The sequence below is a fragment of the Microtus oregoni genome, unplaced genomic scaffold, assembly GCF_018167655.1.
Source record: "Microtus oregoni isolate MIOR12 unplaced genomic scaffold, Mior012 000013F_ref0000133, whole genome shotgun sequence".
Classification (NCBI taxonomy): domain Eukaryota; kingdom Metazoa; phylum Chordata; class Mammalia; order Rodentia; family Cricetidae; genus Microtus; species Microtus oregoni.
In genome coordinates this window covers 45,023,838-45,048,609 of record NW_024543072.1, presented here as the reverse complement: position 1 = coordinate 45,048,609, position 24,772 = coordinate 45,023,838, and the positions used below count along the sequence as shown (strand labels likewise).

The following is a 24,772-nucleotide window of genomic DNA, read 5'->3' as shown; positions in this document are numbered from 1 at the left end:
TATCTATCTATCTATCTATCTAGTGTGTGGAAGAGTATGGGCTCATGCATGCCTCAGTGTACCTGGTGAGGTCAGCAGATAACTTTCAGAAGTTGGTTCTCTGCTTCTACTGTGAGGGTCTTGAAGGTTGAATTCAAGTGTCAGGCTTGGTTGCAAATGCCCTTCCCTGCTAAGCCATTTTGTCAGCTATCCACCATATTTTATTGAGATAGTCTTTCAGTAAACCCGGGGCCTACCAATTAGGCTGGGCTAGCTGGTCAAGGAGATCTAGGAACCTTCCGGTCTCTCCTTTCCAGGAGCATACACATCGCACTCATCTTCCTATGTGGGTGCTAGGGATCCAAATCCAGGTCCTCATGGTGGCATTGCAAGCGCTTTGCCAACTGAGCCATCTCTCCAGCTAAACAAATTCTTTTGAATAGATTTTAAAATAAACTGCAATATCTAAGAATAAGTGCATACTATAAAAAAATTGTGATTTTGGTATTCCATGGAATCTACTTAGGCAGGAAAATAATTCAGTGTGGGGATACAGCATATGTAGCAAACCGTCATGCCCCAATAGCAAGCTCGCATAGTGAATTTGCCAAGGTAGTGACATATATACGATATTTAGAATTGAATGGTAATGCTTTCCTAAAAACCAGGTTATTGATTATTTTTTGGGAGTCATATTCTGCCGAACAAGTATCGCTGTCACTCATTATCTTCTGGCTGGCTTTGATTCAAGGTCATCCTAAAGTTTGGTTTCTATTTCAGCCTCACATTGATTCACTCAGTTCAAATCCCTGAGGCGGTTTCCTCATTCTAAAATGGGGTTAGAGATGCCTGATTGTTCGCTACCTCTGGCAGACAGGAAACTAACCAAGTGGACACAGCCAGAACTCTGGGCTCTTTACTCAAGAAGCAATGTAACGATACCGTGGGCTCTTTTTTTTTTCTTTAATGATACATTTATCTATTAAATGCAAAAATGAATACCTTGACAGTGAATTTTGTATCCAGTTGTTAACATTAAGTCAGTGTGAGATCTAGAGATTCAGTTTTATCTGCTTGATTCTGTGACTTTTGGATCTGCAGCCGTTTGGTCCTCCTGTCACGGAAGTGTTTCCCAGAATGCTGTAACATTCCCCTAAGATGGGAATCCCAATAACGGGTCACAGCTGGCACCAATTTGCTAATTTGTCAAAGTACTACCAAAAAAAAAAAAACCCAAACAAACAAACAAATAAACAAAAAAAACCCAGGCTTTTTGAACTCTGAAGTTCTCTACTCCTTCTTGGAGTCAGGTTCTGCTTTTATTTCTATTTAATATAGAAATAAAAAACCCGTGGCATGAGAGTTCGTAGGAAGAAAAGGGTATTTAGGGTCACTGGAAGAGGAACTTGAGCTTTTAGGATTTGGGCATCTATTCCCCCTGTGAGAAGAGCAAAGCAATCTGAACCCAGGCCACCTTAAAAGATGCCGACAGTGTTCTAAGAGTCGAATTAAGTTGGGTTGGTATCGCGAGTCAGTCAGGCCTGATTAAACTTCTCCATGGGGATTTCACATGTGCATGTCCTTGACAGCACTAATGGGATGTGTGCAGAGCTTCTGATTAAGACACGTGCTACCCCAAGGAGTAAAGAGTACAGAGTTCCTGAATGACTGGGACCCAGAACCGTGGGTGTTAGTCTAGAACCCGCTCTTCTGTTGTTCTTCACACCGAGGTCTCTGTCCTTCCCACCCAGCTTTTTTTCATTTCATGGGACCAGGTAATTATTTTTTTCCCCCATTCTCGACCTCTGGAGCATCTTTGCTGCCCTTGATCTGCTGCTGCTCTGAATGCTTATTTAATTATTTCTCAAAGATGTGCTTATTCACTATGCACAGATTCTGTGCAGCTGCGGGGGCGGGGGGAGCACAGGCGAAAGAAGCCATGGTCTGTCTCTGGTGGAGAATGAAGGTCTTTGAGAAGTCAGGTGAGCTCACAGATAAGGCAAGGAGAAAACTAGTGTTCTTATCACACAGCAGCCGGGCTTGGAATTGCAAATGAAATGCTGATTTCCAATTCTGCTCTCCTCAGTGTCAGAAGTCCTACTGGTCGGGGAGGACGGTTTCCAGCAGCCATGGAGCAGGCTTGTGGATGGTGAAGTGCAGAATATTAGCTGGTAGTCAGATCTATGGGCCTGATTTTGTTCCCGGTTTACTCTTAAATGCTTAGGTGACCTTCATGGAAACCTTGGCTATTTAGGAAATCAGATTCCACACTTGTCCAACAAAGGAGCTGGAGCAGGAGGTGACAGAGGCTGGATTTAGTTCTACCTTTGTCCCTGAGTGCTCTCTGGAGCAGACGTGAGGCTAGGTGATAGCCAATCACCTGTGGCAGGTGGTTTGCCTAGGCACTGCCAGGAGGGTTATGTAAGAGAGCTTTTCAGCTGAAATGGCTCCAGCAGCCAGAAGGGGGACCAAAGCACCTGTGTTCTTTCTTTCAAGCACTACATGGGCTCAAATCTCAGGCAAAAGAAGGCAACTTTGCTATCTTCAAAACCCTAGAATTAAAAAAAAAGATATGGTGGAAAATATTTAGAGTTGTCTTTATTTCCCATTGTATTTGTTTACAGATGAGTGCAGAGGAAAAGCTCTCATGGAGGCCTGAGAGCTAATCATTTGCTAAGTGCTTTTCTTAGACGCTAACAAACGCAACTGAAATTGACACTGCTGATGGCTTCATTAGCAAGAAGGATGTCTAATAGGTGCTCATTTGGAAGCTTTTCCCTGTTCATCCAATTACAATTAGACTCGATGCCTGAATCGTGCATGTAGTCTGCCCTGAAGGGGGATGTGAGTGTATGTGTGTGGTGTGTCTGTGTGTGTTCACATGCCCAGAAGCCTTTCTGCACTGAAGCTTACACCTAACAGAACCAAGCCTCCTAATTTGTGGGAAGTCCGCTAGGCAGTTGGAAGACAGGAAAAACAGTGTGCTCATCTTTTGTTTTATTTTTCATGAAGTTCAGGCATGTGCCTGTCTGTCTTGCTTTTAGAGGGATATTTAGCCCTGAGCTCTGAAGAAATATTCTCTTTCTGCTTTCCCTTCCCTTCTTTCCTTCCCTCCTCCCTCCCTCTCTATCCTCTTCTCCCCCACCCCTTTCTCCTTTTCATTCTGTTTACCTCCTCCTTTTGTCTTTGTCTTGCTCTTGCATCCTTCCTACCTTTGGTCCCCACTCAACTTTGGACATAAGTTGAGTTACGGTTTTAAGTGTACCTTCAGGCTGCATGTTTCTCCCCTGTCTTTCTCTCTCTCCTTGCCCCCATCTGGACCACCCAGCACTTCCCTCTGGGCACTGAATGTGGCAGGCACTCTTGTTTGATAGCTTGTGTGGAACCTGTAGAAAGGCTTCTTTCTGTTCACTTGGCCCCATGGGGACCGGGGAATGCTTGGTTAGGGGAAATAGGGCACTGAGAGTCCCTTTCACAATCGTGGCATTGCCTGTCTCTGCAAACCAAGACCAGTGGAGAAGACTTCACTGTCTAAAACTTAACCCCCTTCAGATGATGGCTGAGATCTAAAAACACGTAATAAGTTGAACTGGTCACACAGCCACTGAGCAAAAGATCCCAAACAAATCATCATATGGAAACTAAATGACCAGCTTTTGTAACACTCGAGAGTATTCTTCTAAGTGATCTTTAACTCTGGAACAAATAGGCTTCCACTTATCGTACAGCTCTCCCCATATGCTGTCTCTAAGCCAGAAAAGTCTAGAAATGTCTTATTTAAAGTGTGAACCAAGGAAGGCGGCAGCAGCCCTTGAGGGAGTTTGCAGGAAATGGAAAGTTTGGGATCTTATCTGAAACCTGGGGAGTCAGAGTTCCCGGGGCTTGAGACTGGGGTGTGTTTTCCCTACAGTGGAGAGCCCTGTGGAGGCACCAGAAGCTGTTTTCAAGCACAACTGTGCAAATCAGGGAAGGACAGAGTTCTGGTGGGGCGAGTGGCCTAGGCTTTTGGAGAAACAGAGAATTTTGTATTGCATGGAGGGCCTCAAATCCTCAGGCAGCACCCTTTCATGGCATATTAGTGTCACGGATTCCACGTGTGTGGTGTGGAGGTTTTCACAAGTAGGAGGAGAAAAGGAGAAGAAAAAGAAAACAAACAAACCAGCAAACAAAAATGTGTCTTTGGGTGTTGCAAAAGAACAGAGGCCGAGTTAGAGACAGATATGTGAAGTAGAGCTGGACAGGAAAGACATGTCTCTGTTTCCTTGTCCTGATGTCAACATTGCTGTATGCTGTACCTGGGAACATAGGGGCTGCGTGTATCCTTGCTGGGAGGACTGCAGGGCTAGAGGCAGCTCGTAAGTGCGTGTAAAAGGTCTGAACAGAAGCAGCTGTACAAGTTCCCAGCACCCATTCTGTCACTTTTCAGCGATGTGACCTTATGCCAATCACCTACTCTCAATGAACGTCACTTCCCCTCCTCTGTGAAAAGAGAATGAGTGTGCGGTGCAGGAACTCAATGTGGTTGCTGTCCCAAATGCTAAGTGGGGTGACTGGAGCATGGGGGACTGGACGAGGGATAGCTGCTTTGTTATTTTTGCTTTAACACATTAACTGCCCTGAGAAAATACTCATTTTGTGCATCCCATGTGTGTGCCTGAGCTAATGTGAGCTTCCTAATCTCATAGACAGCTTGAAGCCACAGATCAGGGAAGAGTGAGAGACCCCAGGGATGTTTCCCCTTACTCAACCCCTTCAGTTCCTGAGCTTTTCGGATCCCCTCAGGTCTTCCTACCCACCTCCCTTGATGAATGTAGGAGAATCTGCTGAGAGTGTGGTTTTGAAAAGCCTAGTAGGTAAAATAGAATGTGTTCTCTGCTTTGAGAGTCCTGGCAATATCCTTCTATTCAATTCAATTGAGAAATATTCTTTCGTACTGAATTTGGAGATCTTTTAGGCTATGAACTAGTATTTGGGAGGTTTATAGAACTTCTTTATTGGGGATAAGAGCTCTGGGATAACCCCGGGTCTCCTTCCTTCTGCTCCCGTATCTTAGGAATAGGAAGCTGCATAGCCTCAGAATGTCAGTGCCTCCTCTTCGTGTCCTGGATAGAGTGTCATCACAGTGTCTCTCAGGTCCTTTCTGACTTACACAGACTTACAGTCCTACTATAATACGCCACCCTGGTATTCTCTCTCTCTCTCTCTCTCTCTCTCTCTCTCTCTCTCTCTCACACACACACACACACACACACACACACACACACAGACACGAGTATATGTCCAAGTAGAGATCATTTAAGGAAATCAGTAATCACAGGTGTGAGACATAATTGGCCACATATTACTTGCCGCTAAATATAAGTGGCAATGGTTTGTTCCTGCAGTAAAATCCCTACATAAACCTTGATTAGACATAGTAATTTGCTTCAAAACCTTTATCTCCCAGGTGACACAGAGGAAGATGCTGCCCTCACTACAAAATTCAAGTTTCTGAGTCAAACAGAATTTGGCTCACCTTGGCTTGTAGGAACATTTTTCTGTTCCTGTCTTCTGCTTAACTGGGGGTCCTATTCACTGGGTTATTATCTCCCATTGATCAGGAATGCACAAGGGTGCTAGTCTTTGAGAGGGCCCTTTGGTAAACACAGAGCTTTCAGATATTTTTTTTTTTCTGGTTCTTTTGTGTTTTCCCAAGCCTGGGAACCGAGCGAGGCTCAGGTCCACCCTCCATGCCAGCTAAATCGGGCCTGCTGGACCTTGAACTGTTACCTAAGCCACCCTCCCTGCTGCACCAGCTGCACAGCTCATTCATAGTGACCCAGTTTCTCCCCTTATGTAAGCACTCTGCATGAAAGAACCCGAGGGAAAAAGCCAGCAGCCGGCAACATGTGCGGCCACGGCATGTTCTTGGAGGTTCTGTGGCTGTTCAAAAGGACGCCAATATCCTGCCCACTGTTCCAGGAATCCTGGACACATGCCTGTCCCTTCCTGCTGCTGGCTAGGCACCAATCTCAAAAACTTTAGGCTGTTTTCAGAGCCTTGACTCCTGGGAGGGTTCTCCAAAGAAAACCCAAGTGAGCTGCAAATACAACGACTAGAAGGAAAAGCCCCCCCCCCCCCACTCCCCTCCTATTTTCCTGAACTGTGCACTGCCCGTCCACTGCCTTTAAGTGGCCAGGACTGCATTTGGCATTATACATTGAGTTCTGGATCACGATCCCACCAGAACGTGGAAACAGTGCTCATCATCATGCATCAAGCACTCTCTGTTTGCCAGTCAGGGTCTGCATGTCACTCGTGTGCATGAACTCATCACAGTGCCTCTCAGCCCTGCGGAGGAGGAGCTGGTGGTACCTGCATTTCACAGTGGCCACATCGGAAGAGCAGGGAGGTCACACCTCTCCACACACTAGCTCATACCAGTTTCTGTGGGCAGAGCCAGGACACCATAGCCTCAGGGGTTGGAGACAAGTTGCCCCAAATGCGTGCGAGCTCAGGGGTAAGGTTCTGGGGCGGGGTTCTGGACCCGAGCGCCAGTCTTCCACAGCTAGTGTGCAAAGTATGCAGGCCCTAGCATCCTCGGCACTGCTAAGGCAAACAGGGCCACCCCTAGAGATAACAGCAGACGCTGCTGAGCTGTTCAGCCATAAACCAACGCTCTGCATTTGGAAAAAACAAAAGAACTACAGTTTGTGGACAAACAGAGGCAGAGAAGAGGGTCCTACTGGAGGGGAAGTGAATGATGGACAGCTAGGGAAGAAAAATGGTAACAGACATGAGACAGGAGAGGAGCTGGGGAAAGGTGCGGAGGAACAGAAGAAAAGCTTGCTGGGAAGAGGCTCGGCAGGGAGAAAAGAAGCGAATGAGAAGACACATGTCTGACTGCTTCGTTCCCCCAATAATTTACTCTCCGGGTCACCTCAGCAAGAGGTGCAGACCAGGCCTGGAGCAAGTTAGTGGTCTACACCAAAGCTGGGGCTGCCTCCAGCCATCTGCTCCCGGCAGGAGGCGGAGCTCCTGAAGCAGCGGAGCTCCTCCTCCCTCGCAACCCCTATTGTTTCAGGGTGGAACTTCTCTTAACTCAGTGATCCTCCATGGCCAGCCGGTAGGGAGGCCTGCTCTGGGAGCATAGAAGAAAAGGGTAGGGGGAGGCTGTGCCTGAGGCGTGGGTGAGCTGAGAAGGGCTGAAGGCAGGTGCAGACGGGCACGCTTTTGTGATTGTTGTTGAAGCATCTTTGCTACAATCTGTTCTTGTTGCTTTTCAGGTCCAGATACCAGGAGAGTCCATGGGAACAGGGCCATTCTCTCCCTTTTTCTGGCCCCTCAGACTCTCCCTTGGAATCTCTGACAACTTCAAAGTGCCTTGTTCCCTCTGATCTCACCCTGAACTGCAGGCAGCCAATCGGTTTGAAGCTTGAGAGAGCACAGTATATTTCTTAGGACGCTTGTGGTCCCCCGCTAAAAGCTGGGAAAGCAGCCTGGGAAGGCACAATGGCTTGTTGAGAACAGGTTAGCCCTCTGGCAAGGGGAGAACCGCTAGAGATGGGCTGACAGTCCGTGCTGCAGGATGGAAAGAATTTAGGTAGATTCCAGGTTCTTGGTGCTACCTAATAGGCTCAGTTCTCACCATGGAAAAGGTGATGGGAGGTGTCCTCCAGCTGGACAAGCCCCAAGTCTGCAAGCCAAATGGCACCTTCGCAGGGCTGTGACACACATATGCTCAGTATGTTTGCCTGACTGGGGTTGCCATTTATCTCCCCTTTGGAGAAAGTGTTTGTTAGGTTGGGAAGAGTGGCCTCTGAGGTCACCCAGATGTGTAGGCAAATCTGTTTTGCTTCCTTTACTGACTCAGTGAGCAGAGGCAATTCTATCAGATCTCACATTGCTTTGGTAAAGCAAGCCTCTCTAAGGGCTAGCACTATTGACTGCTCCTAATGAGTGCTAGGCAGTTTTGAGTGAATTGCTTCATTTGATCTGCTAATAGTTCAATGTAGTGAGTCCTGGCATGGACTTCATTTCGTAGACAAAATTTCCATCTTGTGCTTCAAGGTGGTGGGGTACTTTTCTAAGGTCACATGGGATTCAAAACCAGAGCCCATGTTCTCTCTCTCTCTCTCTCTGCATATGTGTGTAAATGCACATGTGTGCGCACACGCAATAGGAGGTCGTGTGTCTTTGGTCAGGAACAGAGTCTCTCATTGACATAGAACTTATCTAGTAGGCTAGGCCGACCAGTCAACTTTTTGTTTTGCTTTTCAAAGAGTCTGAGGGCCTGATCGCAGGTCCTTACTCTTGTACAGCAAGCACTTCATAGATGGAGCCATCTCTTTAGTCCAAGAACCCCTTCTGAACTACACTGATGTAATGATGCATTGGGTTCATGAAGATAAGATGGCCAGGCCTGGAGTGAGTCCTCTCTGTGTGGCAGTGATGGTGTCAGGGATGGAGACAAGGTGAATCAGAAGCAGAGTGCTGTGTCTTAGTTAGGGTTTTGTTGCTGTGAAGAGACACCATGACCATGGCAACTCTTATAAAGGAAAACATGTCATTGGGGTGCTCCCTTACAGAGGTTCAGTCCATTATCATCATGGCAGAGAGCATGATGGCATGCAGGCAGATGTGGCGCTGGAGCAGAGAGTGCTACATCTTGATTCAGAGGCAACAAAAAGTCGAACTGACAGTCACACTGAGGGAAGCTTGAGTAAAAGAGACAATAAAGCCCACCCCACAGTGTCACACTTCCTCCAGTAAGGCCACACCTCCCAATAGTGCCACTCCCTTTGGGGGCCGTTTTCTTTTAGTTGGCTAAGAGTCACATCTGATGAGGACAGGTCTAAGCTGATGTGGAACAGAACAGTAACTCTACCTGGGAAAGGTCTTCCAGCCTACCCTTCCTTCCTCAGTGAGGATGATGAGACCAGCCGAGCTGGATGTGCTCTGCAAGGTCATAGAGAGTGTGGGCTTGGCTGTGCTCGGAATTGGTGTTCTCAAGTGAGGCCTATGCTGCCTCTACTTGGGGATAGGCTTGGTGATCTTTGGCAGGCTGCCTGAGAAACCGCGGGTGCTGCCGAGCGGCCTGTGAATTTACCACACATATCCCTTCCAGTTTCCAACCTGTGTAGCAATCACCGAATCTGAGGCCTGCACCCGTCTTTGTATGTGTTGTTCTACCTAAGTGACTTTCTTCGTTTTTTTCCACTCTACCCTCTGCTGTCACTCAGAAGAATATTCCATCCACAATGTTCCCCATTGCTCCATGTCTTGCCTTGCATGGGACTCCTTCCTGTCTCACCTAAGCAGTTCTTAGGCCCCAAGTCCTACAGGTCTGGAGACAGCCCACCCACACATATACTAATAATGTCTTCTTCTTTATTTTAGATCTGTTTTATTTTATGTATATGGATGTTTGCCTTCATGTATGTGTGTTCATCACATGTATGTCTGGTACCCCAAGAAGTCAGAAAAGGAAGTCTGATCTTCTAGAACTAGAGTTATAGATGGTTGTAAGCCACCATGTAGATCACTGATGGGAATCAAACCTAGGTCCTCAGCCAGAGCAACAAGTGCTCTCAACTGCTAAGCCATCTCTGCAGCCCCCTAATGTTTACTTCTGAACTTGGCATTCTTGTCGCTAACTAATCACATGACTATGGCAAGTTATTTACCTTCCCCAACCTTTGTTTTTCTTTCCTCTCAGTGGTAAAAAAAAAAAAAAAAAAATTAAGATCTATGCCATGGATCTTCCATGAGGAAAAAATTCTGTAAGGCTCAGAAAGAACTTGGTGTGGCCAAGTAAGCACCCAGCAAATGACTGCAGGGAGTGTTTTAAGATGTGTATCCTGACTTCGGCCTTGTTTTTAAGCTTCTTCTGCTCTTCTGCTTTTCTTTGTTCTAACTGCCAGCTCCGAAATTGCTGCTCTCTAAGGTCAGGGTTATTCAGCAGCCTGGACTGAATGGTCCACTCCTTGAAGGATGGATCCATCCCCAAACTGAAAGTTTTTGCGCCCTTCTTTGTGCATGGAAACTGTCTCCAGGAACCAACGCCCAAGCCTTCAGGATTGTTTCTCTTTCCTGTTGTGCATTCACTTACCCAACGTAGCACAGGCTGCACTTATGAGGACATAATCCATTATTTGACATTATTCCCTAATTCTTGTTACATTAGACTGTCTGGAAAGTTCTGTCAGGTTTTATATGATTTATTCGCCACAGCTCAAAGCCTAGTACTTGAGTGTAGCCTCATTTCCCAAATTAATAAAGAGCAAGGCTGTCCTGTTTGATGCATCTCGACTATGTCCCATCGCTGGCTGTTTCTGTCTTCATCCCCCCCTGTTTTGTTTGTTTACTCTCGTCCTTAATGAAGAAAAGCTCCCCCACTTCTTCTCAGTCTCTCTCTAAAATCTGCCTTCCCCAATACCAGCCCTTGCTCTCTGAGTTCTCCCCTTATCCCTCTTTTTCTTGTATACACCTCTGGAAAGATCTTGCTTTGGAATCAGGTGGACCTGGTCAGGAATCTTGGTTCTTACCAGCTGTGAAGTTGGTCCGTTTATTCAACTTCTCTAAGTTTTAGCTTAGTTTTGCTTTTTCCCTTCCCCTTCTCTCTACTCCTCCTTCCTTTTCCTCTCTCCTGCTCTAACCTCCTTTAGTTTATGTTGGTCTCGAACTCACCATGTAGCTGAGCATGACATTGCCCTGATTGTTCTGCCTCTGCCTCTCGATTGTGCTGGGATTACGGGATTACAGGTGGGTACCACCACATCTAGCCTAAGGCACAGCTGGAGAAGATAGGCTATGAATGAATGAAGAAATGATATCTATTACCGATCAGCATTGTGGTGAAGAGAAATTCAGTGGGGGTTTGTAGATCTTAGACTAAAAGCCTGAGATACAGTAAGTAAAGTTCTGTGACCCAACTCCTGGATGAATAAAAATAAAAACTCTGCCTCTCATAGCCCCATCACCTCCCACAACTGCTACCAGACGAGAGTCCTGCTGCTCCCACTGTAAAACAGAGGCCGCCCTGTGCTCTCCCTCAGTTCTCTCTCTCTCTCTCTCTCTCTCTCTCTCTCTCTTCCTCCATCTCTCTGTGCTCAGCCACTTTGTCCACCTTTCAAGCCTTTCTTGAACTTCCTCTTCTTCAAAATATTTTTCTGTCCATACCAGCACTTAAATATATTCAAAACCGTCTAGAAAGCAAACAGAGAAACTTTGGTCTCGTGGTTCCCTTTAGCTATGCTGTGTGCTCTCCTTTCTATTGCCAGACATATCTGAGTGAATGCTTCCCACGTCCTCTTCTCCGTTCATGGCTGTCCCTACCACAGCACACAGCTGATGTAATACCATCAGCTACTCACACCTCTGATGTCATGACTTCCCCGTGACAGACCCTTCCTTAGGATGCCTTTGCCAGATACTTTGCAAATAAGCAATAAGAAAAGCAACCATTATGCCATCAAAAGGTAGATTGAGATGAAGAGAAGAAAATGTTGGAGGGAGAGAATTTGTTGGAGGAGGGGCTGCTTGTTTGTTCCTGGCCACTTAGCTCCGAAATAGTCACATAGAAACTGTTTTAATGAAGTCACTGCTTGACCCATTAGCTCTAGCTTCCTATTGGCTAATTCTTACATCTTAATTTAACCCAGCTCCATTAATCTGTGCATCACCACGAGGTCTTGGCCTATCAGCAAAGTTTCAGCACATCTGTCTCCAGCGACAGCTCCATGGCTTCTCCCTGACTCTGCCTTTCTTTCTTCCCGTGTAGCTCTGTTCCCCTATAGCTCTGTTACAGGCCCAAATCAGTTCCTTTATTAACCAATGATATTCACAGCATACAGAGGGGAATCCCACATCAGGAAAACGTGCAGGGGCTGCATTACACCTTGGATGTTGTTCATACCAATAGTTGCGTCCAGTGGACCTTCTCACTTTCTCACTCTCTGTCCAGCTTGACAGGCATTCCACACAGTGGCCACTTCCTCCTCCATGCAGAGCTCTCTCTCCTGGCCTTCTGCAGTGCTGTGCAAGCTCCTCAACTCTCTGGCTCTTCCACCGATCTCTCTGTGTATGCCTATCTGAAAGGCAGGCCCAGTAAATTGGATCTATTTTCCTATCACCGACCGATCTTTCTAAAGCCCTTTCCCAATACTCTAACAAGTGTCTTGAAAGCTCTCGCCTTTGTGCGCATGCCTCTGTCTTCCTATCACCATCTTCTCCATGTGCAAACATGTCCTCTCAGCCAGGCTTCACTCAGGAGGCTGAGGCAAGATTACAAGTTTGAGCCCTGCTTGGGCTATGGAGTTAAATTAAAGGCCAGCAACAAAGTAGCAAGGAGGAGAAATGCCAGACACCTCAGTGGTAGATAGATCACTTGCATAGTATGTAGAGGATTTGGTTTAATGCCCAGTATCAAAAATGGTAACATGAATTTTACAAAAAACATAAAAATGGTCATTGAATCATTTTTTTCCCTTCCAGTTTGGCACCTTTTTCTAGGGTGCTCTTCACTTTGGGGACTCTTTTTGGAAAGCTGTCATTGTCATCACACCAAGAGTTAGAACAGCTGACCACAAACTTTTTCAAATAAAGCACGGTTGGAAGCGCAGCCTATAATAGCTGTCATTTCCCGCCCCACCCATCGGTGTGGACTGAAAACACTGTTTGGCAGTACTATGATGTTGACTAATAAGAGGAAAGATTGGATTAGCCATTAGATAAATAGGCAGAAAAATATAATCAACCTCAATTAAAGCCTATACTCTGGGTCAGGGAGAGGTTTAATGCACCTGTTTCACCAAGCCTGATAACCTGAGGACCATGTCCAGGACCCACACAGGAAAGGAGAGAACTGTCTCATGCAAGTCGTCCTTTGACCTACACACATACACACACACACACACACACACGCACACGCACATGCACACGCACACACACGCACACACATGCATACACACACACACGTGTAATTTTAAAAACTTTTTAAAAATCTAATTTGATAGGCAAATTTCAAAGTAAAAACGAATAGACTGAAACACCAGATACATGCCCTCAAGGGTTTTCTAAAAGACAGAGAGTGCTATCTATCCTTGCAAAAGACTGTGACGGGCTAAATTTCTGTTGAATGTGTTTCTGATAGCTGAAAAGGGTTGGCCCGAGACATCTATATTTCTGTTCAGCTTGTCTTACAAAGGCCCATGTTTTCTCTCTGGTGTGGACTTGGCTTAAGGCAGAGAATGAATAGTGCCTCTCACCTTGGCCTGAGGAGCGATGCAGGCTCACCTGCAGACCTCAGCCCGCTCTGCATCGATGGACGGCAGAGTTTGTCAGGAGTGACCGAGCATACCCACTACTGTCATTACTATGGGATTTTAAACACTTCTGTCTGATACTTCACGCTGGTCCTTGGACAAGATGCACGGCTTGCTCTGAGGGTAGCTATGTGTCATGGGGGCGGGGGCAGCAGATTTGGACAGTGAGGACAAGAGCACAATAGTGCTGTTTCCCCTTCATCTGCAGTCTTTGGACTCAAGCTTCTTCCTCCCTGTCTGCTTTGTCACCTCTTCTCCGCATCTGTAGATGGGGTGGCGGCTTTCCGTGCCTTCTTGAAGACGGAGTTCAGCGAGGAGAACCTGGAGTTCTGGCTGGCCTGCGAGGAGTTCAAGAAGACCAGGTCGACTGCAAAGCTGGTCTCCAAGGCCCACAGGATCTTTGAGGAGTTCGTGGATGTGCAGGCTCCACGGGAGGTGTGTTGGGCATAACAACTGTCCCCTGAGGTCTTGGAGGGCATCTGAGCCAAGTCCCCAGGATTTCCTCCTGCTCCGGTGGGCCTCCCACCTCTGGTGGAGCTGATGAGAAAGGGGTAGCCTTGGAGAGGTGAAAGACCAGAGTTTTCAGGAAAGGAGTGTTTTTGTTGTCTGCCTGACATGTATTACCCAGGCTGTGTTGCCGCAATGATTTCACAAGGGTAAATTCCCTGGAGCCCGTGTCTGTTTTCCTATTAAAAGCAGCACAGGGGTCACGGAAATAACTCATTGAGTAAAGACACCTGCTGCCGAGCCAGGTGACCTGAGTTTGATCTCTACACCCATGTGATAGAGGAGAGAAATGATTCGTGCGAATTGTCCTCTGAACTGTCCCCTAACAAACAAAAATAAAAGGCTTTTAAGGGAGTAAGAACCCTCTTTTAAAGGATTTTGCAAGCCATCTCAGTCCTGCCACTATGTGCGACCATCCTGACTTCATTCACTCTCCCTGAGTCTAATTTTTCCCCAATGTAGGAGAGGATAACGCCACACCTTTCAAGGCTACTCTAAGTGTTAGAGATAAAGCACCTACTGAGTGTTTGCTGTTGCTCATCAATGAATATTTATAGTCACTTTCATTGCTGTATTATAATTATGTATAAGTATTCTGAGTTTTAATACGGCGCGTCCCTAGGAAGGGTTTAACTGATGAACGGTTTGCTATCTGTATTTAGGTGTAACTTTGACATGGGTTGTGAGATCTTTACAAGCTGGGTGGAATGCTATTGGCCTCTATATGGTGACATATAGAGAGATGTATGTTTACTGGGGTCTGTCTATATTCGGCATCCATTGACCTTGGTGGTTAAGATGAGAGGGAAAGCTTAGGGGAGCCTTCATTAACAACTGGCTTGAAACTCAACTTACTGTGGTATGAAGATTCTTGATTAGGATCTGTCGATTTGAGGATTATTGCCATGGTTCTAGTACTAACCCGCCTGCTTTAGATAAGCTTTGTATTTATTATTATTGTTGTTGAGGCATGGTCTCTTTACATAATACTGGCTGTCCTGGCACTCACTATGCAGACCCAGGCTGGGCTCGAACTCACAGAGATCCCCCTGCCTCTGCCTCCTAAGTGCTGGGATTAAAAGCATGTGCCACCAAACCCAGCTGGTCTCTCTTCTCTTCACTCACCTTATTTTCAATTTAAGACTGTTGGGACTTCAGACTCCTGCTGGAATCCCAAGGAACAAACCCCATAAAATCAGTTTGAGAAGCATCCATGACCCTAAAGTTGTGAAATACCACCATTGGTGGTTTTTCCATAGCTTGGGCCCACTGTCTAGTAGGTGCCTTTGCCTCCGGAGGTCTGTGACCTTGCTCTCTCTGTTTGTATCTCCAGGTGAATATCGATTTCCAGACCCGAGAAGCGACGAGGAAGAACATGCAGGAACCATCCCTGACTTGTTTTGACCAAGCACAGGGCAAAGTACACAGCCTCATGGAGAAAGACTCTTATCCCAGGTTCCTGAGGTCCAAAATGTACTTAGATCTGCTGTCCCAAAGCCAGAGAAGGCTCAGTTAGACCTCAGATGGGGACTCTTGGGAGTCATTGGCTTTCCCTTCCCCTTGCTGCCAAGACCATATTCTAATGTGAAACACCCTAAGTGTTCAAAGGCGCTGGGGCTTGAGGTGGGAGGCTGGGGGTGACCAGGGAATGAAGGGCTGTTCCAAAGTATGACCCAGCTTCTGGAGCTGGGACGCTCTTCCATTTACCCAGATTTATGTTTTGGTTAGAGGTAGCAGCGCTGCTGACATCCATCTCTGGGTGGGCCAGTACCTGGCCCTTCAAGATACGCCTTCTTCCGTCATCTCCACTGAGAAGGCAGATTCACTGTGCTGGGCTATTTGTAAATAATGCAAACGCAGTTCCCATCACCTCCACACCATGCCCTCTCCAGCAGGATTCCTGATCTACACCCGGTCCTCTACCCAAGGGAGGAGTAGCTAGAAGACTCAGGTTTTCACCTGGGATTCGCGGTCACGAACCGGTAGTCCAACCTGAGTAACTGGACCTCACGGTTTAGAAGAGAGGTCTCTTGGAATTTCAGATTCCTAGCACCATTGACAGGTGACCTCTGACAAAGGACATATTCCTTGGAGTTGACTGAGTCTTCCATCTCCACAGGACCACTATGGGAGGAGTCTGGGGTCCCTGCTTAGCCTAAGGAATTCAATGAACTTCCTACACTTGCAGCTCTAGAGAAGGTCTTGGGAGACTCCCCCCATGACTTCTGAGTGGAGCTGTCCTTTTGAAAGAGAGACCTCGGGAATCTTCCCCAATTTATCGAGAACTTTTCTAGACGTGGAGTGACCAGGGAATGTAGCATCGGCGAACTTCTGTGCAATGAGCCTCTGTAGAACCTGTCTGTTGCCTAATGCATTCTGTGCCCTCACCTCCCCATGGCGTCACACGTCCCTGATCTCTAGGACAATAGGCAGTTTGGCGAAGGGAGGTGAATTCCCACAGCATGACAGCTTTCCTAGTGCTCTCCTGCCATGCCACCCCCTCCTTCCATGCAGGTCATGTGACCACGATGGGGGAGAATGGGATCCTAGGCTGACATTCCCCTTGCAGCTGGTTTCCTAAGCACACTTCCTTAGAAAGGGTCCACTCTTGGCTATTGAGAAGTAGCTGCCTTCTTGGTCTCTGGCTTCTGGGACTAAACACGAACTGGGAAGATCACTGTGAATACCAGGCTGTGGAAATGTTCCTACAAGGCTTGTGTGGTACCCTGGGGTATCTTGGAAATGTACCTGGATACACTTTCTTGGAAGAGCCAGGAGCAGCATGGAATCTCTGCGGTTATCCAGGAGAAATCGAACCAGGAAACAGAAGACGAACCTGGAAGCTGCTGGTCTCTGGGTGGACTGGATCACAGAAAATGTGGCAGAGGCACTACTTGGGATAATCCACAGCTAGTCAACATGGGTTCACGGAAGAACCACAAACTTTTCAGCTTGAGCGATTGAAATAATCCATAGCCAGGCTGCCCTGGATAGCAGGTGGAGGAAGGCTGGGCTGACACTCTGCTTTTATGGGAGCCTAGCCCTTCTGGGATATTCTAGGGTTTGAATTCTGGTCTTGGAGAATCAGTTCCTTCCTTGGTTGTAGTGGACAAGGCTAAGAAGGCCCTTGAGTCCCATCGTGTTAGTGCCAACTGCCCTCCGAGTGGCACAGTGTCATCTGTGAATGGGTGTTGGTGTCTGTGTGTGAACCTCAAGGAGAGATTAAAAAACACCTGTTTCCTAGGCCCCACACTGAAGAGACCCATGGCAGTCACAGTAAGAACTCTGAAGCTTCAGATGGCGTTCCTAGTTAGGTCAGATAGATTTCCCCACCCTGATATACAAATATCTTAGCTAAAGCTGCCAGAGTTAATGTAATGATTAAATTCTCTAACAGGGTATTTTAAACATTGTTTACATATGAAATGTGCATCTGCTGCCAATGCTACTGTCCAGTATGAGGTGCATATAAATTGGACCTGCAGTGATGGAGATGTCCTGGGGGAGGGGCTTTCTCGCCACTTGCGCTACCCCAATGCAAAAAGGCCCCACATATACTGTGTGGCACCCTCATTTGGGGCTAGAGTTCTTGCCAACTATTGGTGGAATGAAGGCTGCAGATGGTGATGTCACGACACCCCAGTGACGCCTTCCCATGTGGGAGGTACAAAGGACCAAGTTTGGGTATCCTGAATTCTGTAGCTAGACAAGGGCACATGAGTCTGTGTCTTTGTAGAGGAGTAGAGATTGTTCTATTTGTGTGTGTGTGTGTGTGTGTGTGTGTGTGTGTGTACGAGAGAGAGAGAGAGAGAGAGAGAGAGAGAGAGAGAGAATTGTGAGTCTTGGGTTGTACACTGCAGACATGATCTTCCCATGTGGGCAGCTTTTCACATGTTCTAGCTCCCCTGCTTCTCACAGAAGGCACTGAGTTTCTCGCTCTGTTACCTCCTCTTAGGCACTTTGGTCATGCCAGCCCAGATTTTGGTTTGTGATGAAACAGAAATGTTTACAACATCTAGAGCAATATCCGAGCATACCTCATCTATGAACTCCTGTCTCCCAGTCCCCGCCCCTCATCTCTTCCCCCATGAGCCTCATCCACCTCCCCAGGTTGTCATCACAGATGCCACTTCATTTAATGTCTTCCTTTGCTCCGGTCATATAGAATGTGCTGATGACTGGCCCCGAACTCAGGCAAGTCCTGGCAGCAGCAGCAGGACACAGTGCTCTCCATCCCTGAGTGGCGTCCTGGTTCTGCTGAATTCATTTATTTTGGTTCTGGTTTGTGGTTTGCTGTGGCTCTTGTGACTAAGTCGATCTCAGTCATTGACAGCTTGGGCACTCTGGATGGAATGGGGGTTAATCTTCTGTAGTATTTATTATTAAACATGAGCTTGAATAATAGGGATCACCTTGAAATCCCCTTACAAATGCTAATTCCGAGGTTCTACACTCAGAGATGCTGATCCTATAGATTTAGAGAAGGAACCCATAAAGCAACATTTAAAAAGAAAAAAGACTTCTGAGTTTGTAATGGCCTGTGGGCATTGGACAAAGATGACCCAAGATGGTAGTTCTCAACCTCGCTGCTCACTAGACTTAGAATAGTTAAATCAGAGAGGTTTAGTGGGAGCCAGGTGGCGGTAGTTTTTAAATATTCCACTAGCAGTTCCAATGTGCGGATGTGGTCAGGAAACAGCTACCTAAGGAATGAAGAGGAGCAGAACTGAAGGGTAAAACACAGCAGTGGGGCAAGGCCTGAAGGCAAAAAGCAAATGACCGGGACCCCTTGCCTGCTTGGCAGCTGACTCTTGAGGGGGGTTGCTTTGCACCTCTCAGTCTGACTTGTTACTTTGAGGGCATGTTTGGGTTTACACTACATGCATTAGTCGGTAGCATGTCATGCACGCCAAGGTGGGGAATAGGAAGGACGCTGGGCTTAGAGCTGTTTTGCCAGGCTTCCCCTGCTTTTTTTTTTTTTTTTACAGCGCTTCCTCCAGGCTTGCCCTGTGAACCCTAACCTTGTTTGTTTCCGTAGATTCTTGTGTCTGGTTGTTCTGTGTCAGGGTGTGCCTCTGAGGAGGGTAGTGGGAATACAGGTTGTGAGTGAGGAGTGTCTTCGTAGTGATGATTGGGATACAACGGCTTCCAAGTTCCTCTGTGGAGGGTGTTTCTTCCCAGGGAGGATCAAATCTGGGAGGCTTTTCCGAGACTGCAGTAAGGTGTGTTTTCCCTCCTTCAAGCCCTCGCCATTTTCTCTTTAGTCCCATGGCTGCTAGTTGGCTCTATTTTCTGGTGCTTTCCCAGAACTCGCCGCTCTGAGAAACCAAAGCTGTGAAAAGCGAACACTCTGCCCAGGTGCTTGTCCTGGACAGGGGCCCCAAGCCCCGGACAATGGAGAAACTCTGCTTTTTAGGGGAGGCTTGAGAGCTGGGGGAGGATGGGCAAGGGGGCACCTGAGGAGGAAGGGACAGGGCAGGAGAGCCCCCAGCTACTAGCATGGTAGTTGCATCTCCGTGTCCCAGAGGAAAAGCTGAAAAGGGACACGCTCATGGGCAGGATGGTCTTCTAGCAAGAACAACCCCAGAACTCCACCGACCCTGCAGAGGAACTGTGATTTCCCGCCCTTGCCTTCAATCGACCACGTGTCAGCTCTTCTTAAATCCATACCCATGTAGTTAAAACAGAGGTGGTTCGGTCATCACTCCTGACCCTGGGAGCCTGTGCCACCATGTCACTTGGCACGAGACTGAGGAGGGAGAAGCCAAAAGGGGAGATGGCTTTCTGTCCTTGTGGCTTCTCAAGGAGCCAACGAGATGCTGTGAGCCACAAAGGGAGACACCAGGATGGGACTAAAGGCCTCACCAGGTTTCCGGTTTAGAGTCCTCTCAATCAACTGTCCATTTCTTGAACTTAACGCCTCCTCTCCCTCCCTTCTGCCAGGTTAGAAAAAGGCGACTAGGTTCCGCATGTGCACTGACCACGGTAGCCTTAGCTGGTCACTCACGGAGCACAACAGGTTTATAGCAACTCATCTGCCACACCAACCGCTTGGCTGACCGAGTCCGCACTGAGTTGTTTCATCACCTTGTAAAGTGGAATACATTGAGCTTTACTATACACCGGCTGTGAGAACATAATAAACAAAACCTGAACAAGCGGCCCTTCTCTCTCTGCCCACATTTCTGGCCATCTGACTCTTTCTGAGGCAACTCTTCACAGAACACATGGATTCCCCAGGGGGAGCATGTGGCCCTGGCCTGTGGAGGCTGGCACGGGGCTGGCCACCAGGAACAGCAGGGGTGTGGCTAGACACGGGTTGGTTGAGAATGGTCTGGGGCCGTGGAGGGGGTGCGGTTCTGAGGGTGACTTTGAAACTGTGAAGTGCTATACAAATGCCAGGTGGTATTTTTATTTGTGCCACCCACGGCTTGGAAACGCAGGGAGAGAAAAGGCTGGGGATGGCTTGGGTCTGTTTAGCTGGGCTGTCTGAAAGCGCAGTGGGCTCACATTGCTTGCGGCTTGGAGCTTGCTTTGTGCAGTGGCGTGTCCCTAGAGGGTGTGGCATTAGTCATCAACCCTTTGTGCCTGGTGCTCAGGTCCTGCTGAGGGGACAGAGGGAGAATGAGACACTGGCTCTGACGGCAAGGGCTTATTCTTCAGGTGGGGCGAAAAGATGGAGCTACATGAGACTTTGATAATCCAAACAAATTGAAATTAAATTAAGATCAGACCAGAGAAGGTCTGGCTTTAGTGGAAAGTTGATTTTTCTCCAAAGGTAAAAACTTCCTGGGCTAAATGACAAAGGGATTATTATACAAACCGTGCCCTCAAATCCCAATGTGCAGATCAGGAATGATGGCAGGGCAGCTGTAGAGTGGACCCTCCCCGGGAGTACACGTAGAATAGAGCCCTCCCCGGGAGTACACGTAGAATAGAGCCCTCCCCGGGAATACACGTAGAATAGAGCCCTCCCCGGGAATACACGTAGAATAGAGCCCTCCCCGGGAGTACACGTAGAGTAGAGCCCTCCCCGGGAATATACGTAGAATAGAGCCCTCCCCGGGAATATACATAGAATAGAGCCCTCCCCGGGAGTACACGTAGAATAGAGCCCTCCCCGGGAATACACGTAGAATAGAGCCCTCCCCAGGAGTACACGTAGAATAGAGCCCTCCCCGGGAGTACATGTAGAGTAGAGACCTCCCCGGGAGTACACGTAGAATAGAGCCCTCCCCGGGAGTACATGTAGAATAGAGCCCTCCCCGGGAGTACATGTAGAGTGGAGCCCTCCCCGGGAGTACACGTAGAGTAGAGACCTCCCCAGGAATACATGTGACAGCTTCTTCTTTTCCCTGTTTCCCTTTCTACTCCTCTTATTGGCAACTGAGGTCTCCATCTCCCATCTCCAGGAGAGGGTGGAGGTGGTGGTTGGGGTGGGGCCAGAAGAAGAGTCAAAGGAGGTAAAGGACAAAGTTCTCATGTCTGGTGTGGCTGCCATCTAGCCTGGGCTGTGAGTTCTAAGCCCGAATGGACTCTGGTGCATCCTTCTAGTTCATTGGTGACCCTGTGTCTCTGGGGACACCCCTTGCAGCCCCATCAATGAGAGTGACTTCCCCACTCTGGCTGTGCCTGCTTCTCCCTGGGCTGTGCCCTGTGGTTTGGTGGCCTCCTGCGGTCTGCCTTCTTCCACAGGTCACAGGATGACCCTGTGCTGGCCTTCACGGAAGATGCTTACAATTGGTCTGCTGGGAATACTTAGGCCTGACAAAGCAGGAAGTGGGCTTTGTCTGGCAGCCAGGCTCCTTAATATGCGTGACATAGACATCACTGACTTTCTAGGCTGAAATAAGACCCCTATCTCTGGGCTTCAAGTGTCAGGGGCACTTGCCAGGCTCTTCAAGGGACCATAGGACCTGCTCCCTACTAGGGGTGAGGAGAGAGCTAGGCACCCTCTTCCTCTTCCTTCTCTTCCTTCTGGGGATGGGGCATCGTGAGACTAACAGTTCTCAACAGCTTCCTCCATAAGGCTTCACCAAGTCTCTCCAGCTGTGGTCTTCTGCTCTTTGGACAGGGTCTGGGACCCTCTCACAGGCTTTTCACTCCTTCCCTTAATGGTTACTTGGTTTGGAACCGGCTTTTGCATCTGAGTGCTCTTCTGAATGCTGACAGAAAGCTCTTGCACATGTAAGAGACTTGGGGGCAACACCAGGAGTTTCCTAACACATAGTTTCTGAGGGAAAAATAAGTCCTACATCTACTAAGTGAGAGTCATTGCCAGAGGCAAAGGAGGCCCTTAGGAGAGAGGTTTCTGTGGGAAGCATGCTTAGCCGGGTGTGCTTTAGCCGGTGAACATGGAGCTGCTATGAGAAAACACCACAGGACAATAGAACTGGACGCCTCTTGTGCTACTCCCTGTTTGGCCAAGTTCTAGACCTTACTTCTGAGTTGCAATAGTGGAAAGAAATCATTTTATAAAAAGACCCAAATCCCACCTGTCCGTGCCTCACCCCATAGCACAAAGCCCACATCCCAGGCCACAGTAGCTAGATGGGAAAGGCCACTTCTCAGAACTGCCTTTGATAGGGTCACAGCTACACGCTCTTCCGAGGGGTTTGGATTCTGATGCTAAAATATCTGGATTGGAATCCCAGCTTTAACTCTTGCAAGGCGTACGAGCCTGGGGAAATTCTCACTTGTGAAACTGAAATAACAGAGCTGCGGCTCAGCTCTGATCAGTGAGTAGTCGGCAGAACAGCGTGGTGTGCAGCAAACACAGTGTGCGTCGGTTAAATGAAGCTTTCTCTTAATCGGAAATCATCAGAAATCTCGAGCCAGCACTGTTCTTTTGTAACTCCTGTGCTTCTTGTTTGAATATGAAAGAGAACCAAGGCCAGTTTAGGAGGCAAACGCGATTGCTGTGCAAGCCTGGTGGCCAAGTTCCATCCCCGGAACCCGTGTAAAGGTGCAAGGGGAAAACCAGTCCACAAAGTTGTCCTTTGGCTTCCAAATGCACACCCTGGCCGGTGTGCCCCCACACTAACCATGAGTTCTCACAACATGACAGTAATAAGTAATAATGAAAGAAACCCACGGGAAACCAATGCTATTACAAAATCAATGTGTCATCCCTTCGTGGCTACTACATTAGACTCCCCAAAGGCAGAGGCTATATTCCTCAGTGCCTACTCTAGTCCCCAAATATTTACTGAAAGAACGTTGAATCCACAAGTGCTTAAGGGAGGCACCGCTTCACAGTTTATAGTTTAGGGTGGAGGCAAGAACTCTAAGACCTGGAACTCCTTGGCACTCACAGGATGTTCCTTCCACTTTACAAGCATTGACACCTGCCAGATGAACGTAGGTGGCTGCATGTTTACAAATCCGGAAGATAAAAGGAAAGAACTGGGGGTCAAGAATTTAGCCAGGTGGTTTAGATTCTTCTTCTATCTGGGTCCCTGCAATTGTTCTGTGAGACAGCAGATTAGTTTGTCGGACTGCTGAAACAAAATACCTCGGGCAGCCCGACTGAGACAACAGAACTTTATTGTCTCATAATTCTGGAGCTAAAATTTCGGGATCGAGCTGCTTCTAGGCTGGTTTCCACTGAGGCATCCCTCCTGGACTGGCCGAGGACCATTTGCTTGCTACTGGGAGGACGTACATCCCTGAGCTGCAGGCTTCAGTCATGTTCCTAACCCTCCTTCAGGCACCAATGCCAGCCTTGTGGGCACCTGCAGGGGCTAGCTATCTCCAGAGGTAGCTGATCGGAGAGCACAGGGGGTTTGGATCTAGACAACAGGCCAGAGACTCAATGCTGCCCCTGTACAGACCCCTGGGGAAGGCTCTTGACTTCAAAGCATTGGCTTTTATCTGTCATACTTAAAGTACGGAATTACTTACATTCATCTGGTGCCAATGCTTATGAAGTGGAAAGTCCTCAAGAGCCAAGGAACTCCTGGAGTCTCAGCTGTCATAATGGATTAGAGATGTGTCCTTGTTACATCACTTTAATATCCTCACCTCTTTAAAAGTCCTGTCTCCAAATTCCGAGGTTCTAGGGGTTAAGTGTCACCATTGTAAATTTCGGAGAAAAGCAATTCAGGCCACTATCAGGTAGATACTGTTGTCAGCCCTGAGAACAAAAGAGAACACAGAAGCACAGATAGGTTATTATAGGATATCCCCAAGATCACACAGGGCAGATTTGGCAGAAGTGGGCTTTAGCATTCTGGCACTCTAAATCCAGAGTCAATATCCCAGTGAGAACAGGAGGTTCCTCAGGGGGTGAGGTGGGTGGAGCTTGTGCAAGTGCAGCAGAGGTCCTGTGGGGAGCTTGGGGTGAGCTAAGCTGCTCCAGTGAGAGGGGACAGGTAAGTCTACACCAGTGTGGACTGACTTCTCTGTCTTTTGGTCTCCCGGTGGAAAACAACCATGGTTGAAAGACCTGTTGCAAAGCCTGCCTGCCGGAGGATTGGCCAATTATGTGCCAGGCTGTTCTCTGGCCATGAGGGCAGATGCAGTCATTGAGTTTGATTTGTGCCCGCCCTGCCCTTTGTACCGTCTCCACGAGTCCACCAGTCTGTCTCCCACGGCACATCAAGGGCACAACATTCTTTTTAGGGAGGCTGAGTCACAGCCCTGTCCACAACCTGAGGACATGTGGCTCATCTCGCTCATCCTCTGTGGAAAGGCATGTTCCCGGTGTGCAAACTAAAACGGGATCTCCATCTCTCAGGTGCTAATATTAGCCTTGTGGGCACACATGGGGGCTGGCTCTCCCCAGAGGCAGCTGGTGGGAAAGTGCAGAGGATTCGGATCCAGAGAGGCAGGAGACCGAATACTGATACCGTCTAGGACCCTGGGGAAGGTACTTAGCCTCTCCTGGCCTTGCTTTTTTTTATTAGCAAAAGGGGGCCCTATACATTTCCTGGCAGGATAGCCACAAGGATTATGGGTAATTTCTTGAAACCACCTGGAGC

General features: G+C 48.0%; 1 protein-coding gene across 5 annotated transcripts in view; it reads left to right on the top strand.

Annotated features, from left to right (window-relative positions):
• Rgs8 (regulator of G protein signaling 8) overlaps positions 1-19,953 on the top strand; it is a 39,152-nt gene extending 19,199 nt beyond the window's left edge. For all 5 annotated transcript variants that reach the window (XM_041662573.1, XM_041662570.1, XM_041662569.1 and 2 more), the window contains 2 exons: positions 13,552-13,718; positions 15,124-19,953. In XM_041662573.1, the coding sequence (XP_041518507.1) occupies positions 13,552-13,718; positions 15,124-15,306 (350 nt within the window). In that variant the 3' untranslated portion in view covers positions 15,307-19,953. The remainder of the gene's footprint in view (positions 1-13,551; positions 13,719-15,123) is intronic.
• The last annotated feature ends 4,819 nt before the right edge of the window (positions 19,954-24,772 follow it).